We start from the raw sequence: 8624 nt of genomic DNA, 5'->3' as shown, positions 1-8624 counted from the left end.
TACAGAAAGTCCTGCATTATGTGGCTGCGTCTGACTGTACCTAGGACTGTATGACTAGGATGACACATGGTAATATACAGAAAGTCCTGCATTATGTGGCTGTGTCTGTCTGTACCTAGGACTGTATGACTAGGATGACACATGGTAATATACAGAAAGTCCTGCATTATGTGGCTGCGTCTGACTGTACCTAGGACTGTATGACTAGGATGACACACGGTAATATACAGAAAGTCCTGCATTATGTGGCTGCGTCTGACTGTACCTAGGACTGTATGACTAGGATGACACATGGTAATATACAGAAAGTCCTGCATTATGTGGCTGTGTCTGTCTGTACCTAGGACTGTATGACTAGGATGACACATGGTAATATACAGAAAGTCCTGCATTATGTGGCTGCGTCTGACTGTACCTAGGACTGTATGACTAGGATGACACACGGTAATATACAGAAAGTCCTGCATTATGTGGCTGCGTCTGACTGTACCTAGGACTGTATGACTAGGATGACACATGGTAATATACAGAAAGTCCTGCATTATGTGGCTGCGTCTGTCTGTACCTAGGACTGTATGACTAGGATGACACATGGTAATATACAGAAAGTCCTGCATTATGTGGCTGCGTCTGTCTGTACCTAGGACTGTATTACTAGGAGACGGGTCTGACACACGGTAATATACAGAAAGTCCTGCAATAAGTGGCTGCGTCTGTCTGTACCTAGGACTGTATGACTAGGATGACACATGGTAATATACAGAAAGTCCTGCATTATGTGGCTGCGTCTGTCTGTACCTAGGACTGTATGACTAGGATGACACATGGTAATATACAGAAAGTCCTGCAATAAGTGGCTGCGTCTGTCTGTACCTAGGACTGTATGACTAGGAGACGGGTCTGACACACGGTAATATACAGAAAGTCCTGCATTATGTGGCTGCGTCTGACTGTACCTAGGACTGTATTACTAGGAGCCGGGTCTGACACACGGTAATATACAGAAAGTCCTGCATTATGTGGCTGCGTCTGACTGTACCTAGGACTGTATGACTAGGAGCCGGATCTGACAGATGGTAATATACAGAAAGTCCTGCATTATGTGGCTGCGTCTGACTGTACCTAGGACTGTATGACTAGGATGACACATGGTAATATACAGAAAGTCCTGCAATAAGTGGCTGCGTCTGACTGTACCTAGGACTGTATGACTAGGAGCCGGGTCTGACACACGGTAATATACAGAAAGTCCTGCAATAAGTGGCTGCGTCTGTCTGTACCTAGGACTGTATGACTAGGATGACACATGGTAATATACAGAAAGTCCTGCAATAAGTGGCTGCGTCTGTCTGTACCTAGGACTGTATTGCTAGGAGCCGGGTCTGACACACGGTAATATACAGAAAGTCCTGCATTATGTGGCTGCGTCTGTCTGTACCTAGGACTGTATGACTAGGATGACACACAGTAATATACAGAAAGTCCTGCATTATGTGGCTGCGTCTGATTGTACCTAGGACTGTATGACTAGGAGCCGGGTCTGACACATGGTAATATACAGAAAGTCCTGCATTATGTGGCTGCGTCTGACTGTACCTAGGACTGTATGACTAGGATGACACATGGTAATATACAGAAAGTCCTGCAATAAGTGGCTGTGTCTGATTGTACCTAGGACTGTATGACTAGGAGACGGGTCTAACACACTGTAATATACAGAAAGTCCTGCGATAAGTGGCTGCGTCTGACTGTACCTAGGACTGTATGACTAGGATGACACACAGTAATATACAGAAAGTCCTGCAATAAGTGGCTGCGTCTGACTGTACCTAGGACTGTATGACTAGGATGACACACGGTAATATACAGAAAGTCCTGCAATAAGTGGCTGCGTCTGTCTGTACCTAGGACTGTATGACTAGGAGACGGGTCTGACACACGGTAATATACAGAAAGTCCTGCAATAAGTGGCTGCGTCTGTCTGTACCTAGGACTGTATGACTAGGATGACACATGGTAATATACAGAAAGTCCTGCAATAAGTGGCTGCGTCTGTCTGTACCTAGGACTGTATGACTAGGAGCCGGGTCTGACACATGGTAATATACAGAAAGTCCTGCAATAAGTGGCTGCGTCTGTCTGTACCTAGGACTGTATGACTAGGAGCCGGGTCTGACACACGGTAATATATAGAAAGTCCTGCATTATGTGGCTGCGTCTGACTGAACCTAGGACTGTATGACTAGGAGCCGGGTCTGACACATGGTAATATACAGAAAGTCCTGCAATAAGTGGCTGCGTCTGAGTGTACCTAGGACTGTATGACTAGGAGCCGGGTCTGACACATGGTAATATACAGAAAGTCCTGCAATAAGTGGCTGCGTCTGACTGTATCTAGGACTGTATGACTAGGAGCCGGGTCTGACACATGGTAATATACAGAAAGTCCTGCAATAAGTGGCTGCGTCTGACTGTACCTAGGACTGTATGACTAGGATGACACATGGTAATATACAGAAAGTCCTGCATTATGTGGCTGCGTCTGACTGTACCTAGGACTGTATGACTAGGAGCCGGGTCTGACACACGGTAATATACAGAAAGTCCTGCAATAAGTGGCTGCGTCTGACTGTACCTAGGACTGTATGACTAGGATGACACATGGTAATATACAGAAAGTCCTGCATTATGTGGCTGCGTCTGACTGTACCTAGGACTGTATTACTAGGATGACACACGGTAATATACAGAAAGTCCTGCAATAAGTGGCTGCGTCTGACTGTACCTAGGACTGTATGACTAGGATGACACACAGTAATATACAGAAAGTCCTGCAATAAGTGGCTGCGTCTGACTGTACCTAGGACTGTATTACTAGGATGACACATGGTAATATACAGAATGTCCTGCATTATGTGGCTGCGTCTGTCTGTACCTAGGACTGTATGACTAGGAGCCGGGTCTGACACACAGTAATATACAGAAAGTCCTGCAATAAGTGGCTGCGTCTGTCTGTACCTAGGACTGTATGACTAGGATGACACATGGTAATATACAGAAAGTCCTGCATTATGTGGCTGCGTCTGATTGTACCTAGGACTGTATGACTAGGAGCCGGGTCTGACACATGGTAATATACAGAAAGTCCTGCAATAAGTGGCTGCGTCTGATTGTACCTAGGACTGTATGACTAGGAGCCGGGTCTGACACACGGTAATATACAGAAAGTCCTGCATTATGTGGCTGCGTCTGTCTGTACCTAGGACTGTATGACTAGGAGACGGGTCTGACACACGGTAATATACAGAAAGTCCTGCAATAAGTGGCTGCGTCTGTCTGTACCTAGGACTGTATGACTGGGAGACGGGTCTGACACACGGTAATATACAGAAAGTCCTGCAATAAGTGGCTGCGTCTGTCTGTACCTAGGACTGTATGACTAGGAGACGGGTCTGACACACGGTAATATACAGAAAGTCCTGCAATAAGTGGCTGCGTCTGTCTGTACCTAGGACTGTATGACTGGGAGACGGGTCTGACACACGGTAATATACAGAAAGTCCTGCAATAAGTGGCTGCGTCTGTCTGTACCTAGCACTGTATGACTAGGATGACACATGGTAATATACAGAAAGTCCTGCAATAAGTGGCTGCGTCTGTCTGTACCTAGGACTGTATTACTAGGAGCCGGGTCTGATAAATGGTAATATACAGAAAGTCCTGCAATAAGTGGCTGCGTCTGTCTGTACCTAGGACTGTATTACTAGGAGCCGGGTCTGACACACTGTTATATACAGAAAGTCCTGCATTATGTGGCTGCGTCTGACTGTACCTAGGACTGTATGACTAGGATGACACATGGTAATATACAGAAAGTCCTGCATTATGTGGCTGCGTCTGATTGTACCTAGGACTGTATGACTAGGAGCCGGGTCTGATAAATGGTAATATACAGAAAGTCCTGCAATAAGTGGCTGCGTCTGTCTGTACCTAGGACTGTATGACTAGGAGCCGGGTCTGACACACAGTAATATACAGAAAGTCCTGCAATAAGTGGCTGCGTCTGACTGTACCTAGGACTGTATGACTAGGAGACGGGTCTGACACACGGTAATATACAGAAAGTCCTGCAATAAGTGGCTGCGTCTGATTGTACCTAGGACTGTATGACTAGGAGCCGGGTCTGACACACGGTAATATACAGAAAGTCCTGCATTATGTGGCTGCGTCTGATTGTACCTAGGACTGTATGACTAGGAGCCGGGTCTGACACATGGTAATATACAGAAAGTCCTGCAATAAGTGGCTGCGTCTGTCTGTACCTAGGACTGTATGACTAGGAGACGGGTCTGACACACGGTAATATACAGAAAGTCCTGCAATAAGTGGCTGCGTCTGTCTGTACCTAGCACTGTATGACTAGGATGACACATGGTAATATACAGAAAGTCCTGCAATAAGTGGCTGCGTCTGTCTGTACCTAGGACTGTATTACTAGGAGCCGGGTCTGATAAATGGTAATATACAGAAAGTCCTGCAATAAGTGGCTGCGTCTGTCTGTACCTAGGACTGTATTACTAGGAGCCGGGTCTGACACACGGTAATATACAGAAAGTCCTGCATTATGTGGCTGCGTCTGACTGTACCTAGGACTGTATGACTAGGATGACACATGGTAATATACAGAAAGTCCTGCATTATGTGGCTGCGTCTGTCTGTACCTAGCACTGTATGACTAGGATGACACATGGTAATATACAGAAAGTCCTGCATTATGTGGCTGCGTCTGACTGTACCTAGGACTGTATGACTAGGATGACACATGGTAATATACAGAAAGTCCTGCATTATGTGGCTGCGTCTGTCTGTACCTAGGACTGTATGACTAGGAGCCGGGTCTGACACACTGTAATATACAGAAAGTCCTGCATTATGTGGCTGCGTCTGTCTGTACCTAGGACTGTATGACTAGGAGCCGGGTCTGACACACTGTAATATACAGAAAGTCCTGCATTATGTGGCTGCGTCTGTCTGTACCTAGGACTGTATGACTAGGATGACACACGGTAATATACAGAAAGTCCTGCATTATGTGGCTGCGTCTGTCTGTACAGGCCCCTCTGGCTTCTGCTCACTGGTCTCAGTGTCCTGCGCTTCATAACATGGATTAACTCGTCCGTGAGCCAGCTGGAAGAAGAGGCTGCCGTCTGTGCCAGAATGGTGGTCTACCAAAGCCGCGAGGCTGGGAAATTCCTTTGCGAGGTTCTGAGGAGAGAGGGAGTAACATGTACTGGTGCAGATAGACGTAATTGGCCACATTCACACGCCGATTTATTAAACGGTAATATTTTATTTTATTGCCACTAAACACAGTGATAAAAAAATCTGCTATTGCCACAATTTATAAATTCTTAATAAATTCCACAACCGCAGACCGGAATATTCAAGGTAATACATGTTCTAGGTAATAATCTGCAGCACATTTGAATGCAGGATGTTCTCTAGGTAATAATCTGCAGCGCACCTGGAGGCAGTACTTGTCCTGTGGAACGTACTCTAGGTAATAATCTGCAGCGCACCTGGAGGCAGTACTTGTCCTGCAGGATGTACTCTAGGTAATAATCTGCAGCGCACCTGGAGGCAGTACTTGTCCTGCAGGAAGTACTCTAGGTAATAATCTGCAGCGCACCTGGAGGCAGTACTTGTCCTGCAGGATGTACTCTAGGTAATAATCTGCAGCGTACCTGGAGGCAGTACATGTCCTGCAGGATGTACTCTAGGTAATAATCTGCAGCGTACCTGGAGGCAGTACTTGTCCTGCAGGATGTACTCTAGGTAATATTCTGCAGCGTACCTGGAGGCAGTACTTGTCCTGCAGGAAGTACTCTAGGTAATAATCTGCAACGCACCTGGAGGCAGTACTTGTCCTGCAGGATGTACTCTAGGTAATATTCTGCAGCGTACCTGGAGGCAGTACTTGTCCTGCAGGATGTACTCTAGGTAATAATCTGCAGCGCACCTGGAGGCAGTACTTGTCCTGCAGGATGTACTCTAGGTAATAATCTGCAGCGCACCTGGAGGCAGTACTTGTCCTGCAGGATGTACTCTAGGTAATAATCTGCAGCATACCTGGAGGCAGTACTTGTCCTGGGGGGTTCTGTACACCCGGTAAGGGATTACTCCGCACTGCGTGCTCATGAACAGCGTAACCTCTCCCGCACTCCGCAGATCTCCCTGGAATAGGAAGGCTCCCATACGATCCTCTTTCAGTAGGGCGAGACTTGTGTCACTATAAAACACAGAACAGATTACCGGCACCGCTCATTACATGTTTATCCGAGTCCCTAGCACGCGTGTGACAATATATGTAGCCGCTGTCACTGACGCTCTTATAATACTATAGGTACTAGTCACTTATCATCTCTACATTCCCAATCACCAATCAGACAACCGCTGTTTCCGCAACATTTCACGTGTTTTATATCATCCGCGGCATTTACCATTGTCTTTATGCAATAATATGCTTCCATGTCCTCACAGCGTCATTTCTCAAGCCCTAGCTCCTCCCATGGCGCTAGCAGTCAGTGTTACACAGGGATATTTCCAGATCCCTCCCCGGTGTGCGCAGCTCCCCCTCAGCTTCCTTCTCACCCATGGTAGTACACATCACCACTCAGTTGGTCCCCTGTCGACGTAAGTGTCGCTATAAATGTGTGCGGCAATGTTACGTTTAATGGTCACGGTTTAAATCGATGGTTTAGCAGTTGCCACGTTTTGATACAAGAATCTCTGTAGACGTGGAACATTGCGGTAAATCTCTCTGCGGTAGCGGCTAGATCCCCTTCAGACAGTGTAGCCTCTGACGCCATGAGACCACGTGAACCACGAAGGCAGGGGGAAACGTACGTCGGTGGGCTACCAGTTTTTCTATCCACGTTAACATCTATTCCCTTTAGTCACCTGAGCCTGAAGCGACCCTGCGAGGGTACATTTTAGGTCCCATGTTCTGAACCTTTCTCCTCCCCCTGCCGCCATCACATGGTAACGTCCCATGGTTCACGTGGTCTCATTCCGTCTCAGGCAACATTCACTGAAGGGGAGATAGACACCACCATCTTTCCGAAGCCCTCAGGGCCGGGATTGGGTGAAAGCTGAAAGGACTCTGAAACATTGGACCGTCTCCCTGGAGTTTCTGCGTGTCCCCCCCGGTGTATATGACAGCTGTCACACAGCAAACGGTGCAGGGAGACACGCACAGAGCATTCCACAGCTGGCAGAGGTCGCTGTAGGTAGCTGGTCCGGTCCGGTGTTCCGGAGTCCGGACCGTTCCGGCTTCCACCTAGTTCCTCAGGACCTGTGTGCTGGGACAGCTTGTCTGTACAATGGTGAACACGTGTGGGCAAAAAAAAATTCTCATTGCAAAATACGATGACGCCCAAATCATTTCCAGGAATTTTGACAAATTGACGCCAGTTTGTGAACGTAGTGGAGTCACAGCGCCTAATTCAGACCTGATCTCTCGCTAGGGTTTTTTTTTCACTGCTGCGATCAGATAGTCGCCGCCCACAGGGGAGTGTATTTTCAGATTGCGAACCCATGTGCAGCCAAGCGGTACAAAAAAGTTTTGTGCGGTTTCTGAGTTGCCCAGGACTTACTCAGCGCTGCGATCACATCAGCCTGTCCGGTCCCGGAATTGACGTCAGACACCCGCCCTGCAAACGCTTGGACACGCCTGCGTTTTCCCTACCACTCCCAGAAAACGGTCAGTTGCCACCCACAAACGCCTTCGTCCTGTCAATCTCCTTGCGATCGGCTGTGCGAATGGATTCTTCGTAAAACCCATTGCACAGCAACAATCCGCTTTGTACCTGTGCGACGCGCCTGCGCATTGAGGTGCATACGCTATTGCAGTTCTGACCTGATCGAAGCGCAGCTAAAAAACCTAGCGTGCGATCAGGTGTGAATGACCCCCATTGAGCGTAATTTATGTAAGTAATAGGGGGCTCAAATGTATGATGCCTTAACAAGAGATAAAGTGGAGACGGATAAAGAGAGATAAAGTAGCAGCCAATCAGCTTCCTCGCTGCCATGTCACAAGCTGTGTTTGAAAAATGTCAGGAGCTGGTTGGCTGCTACTTTATCTCTCTTTGGGGGAAATGTACTAAGCAGTGAAAAGAGCGGAGAAATGAGCCAGTGGAGAAGTTGCCTATGGCAACCAATCAGCATTGAAGTTATATTTCTTATTTGCATACTATAGAATTATACAGAGCAGCTGATTGGTTGCCATGGGCAACTTCTCCACTGGGTCACTTCTCACTGTTTTCACTGCTTAGTACATCTCCCCCTTTATTCGTCTCCATTTTATCTCTTGTTAAGGCGTCATACATTTAAGCCTTAGCAAGAGATGTGTGATAACGTGGTGTATATGGCGATGTGGTGTATACGGCGATGTGGTGTATACGGCGATGTGACGCACAGCTGCACATCTGAGGCAGTCTGCTGCGGAAAGTCACTCTGCTTAGTAAATGAGGTTGTGTTGCATCGGATTTCTGAGGGGATTCCGGTCAAGATCCCAACGGGCGGAATGCCAGCAGTCAAAATACCGACGCCGGGATCCTGACACT

General features: G+C 47.4%; 1 protein-coding gene across 1 annotated transcript in view; it reads right to left on the bottom strand.

The window, feature by feature from the left end:
* Positions 1-4897: 4897 nt before the first annotated feature.
* The window catches only part of SH2D5 (SH2 domain containing 5), a 28863-nt gene continuing 25136 nt past the window's right edge, over positions 4898-8624 (bottom strand). Inside the window, exons 7-8 of the mRNA XM_063943892.1 lie at positions 6130-6289; positions 4898-5265 (exon numbers count right to left, since the gene is read on the bottom strand). Coding sequence (XP_063799962.1) covers positions 5089-5265; positions 6130-6289 — 337 coding nt within the window. The 3' untranslated portion in view covers positions 4898-5088. The remainder of the gene's footprint in view (positions 5266-6129; positions 6290-8624) is intronic.

The sequence above is a fragment of the Pseudophryne corroboree genome, chromosome 10 (assembly GCF_028390025.1).
Source record: "Pseudophryne corroboree isolate aPseCor3 chromosome 10, aPseCor3.hap2, whole genome shotgun sequence".
NCBI classification, from domain to species: Eukaryota; Metazoa; Chordata; class Amphibia; order Anura; family Myobatrachidae; genus Pseudophryne; species Pseudophryne corroboree.
The sequence above is the reverse complement of the archived record's forward strand: the minus strand, read 5'-3'. Positions and strand labels throughout refer to the sequence as shown.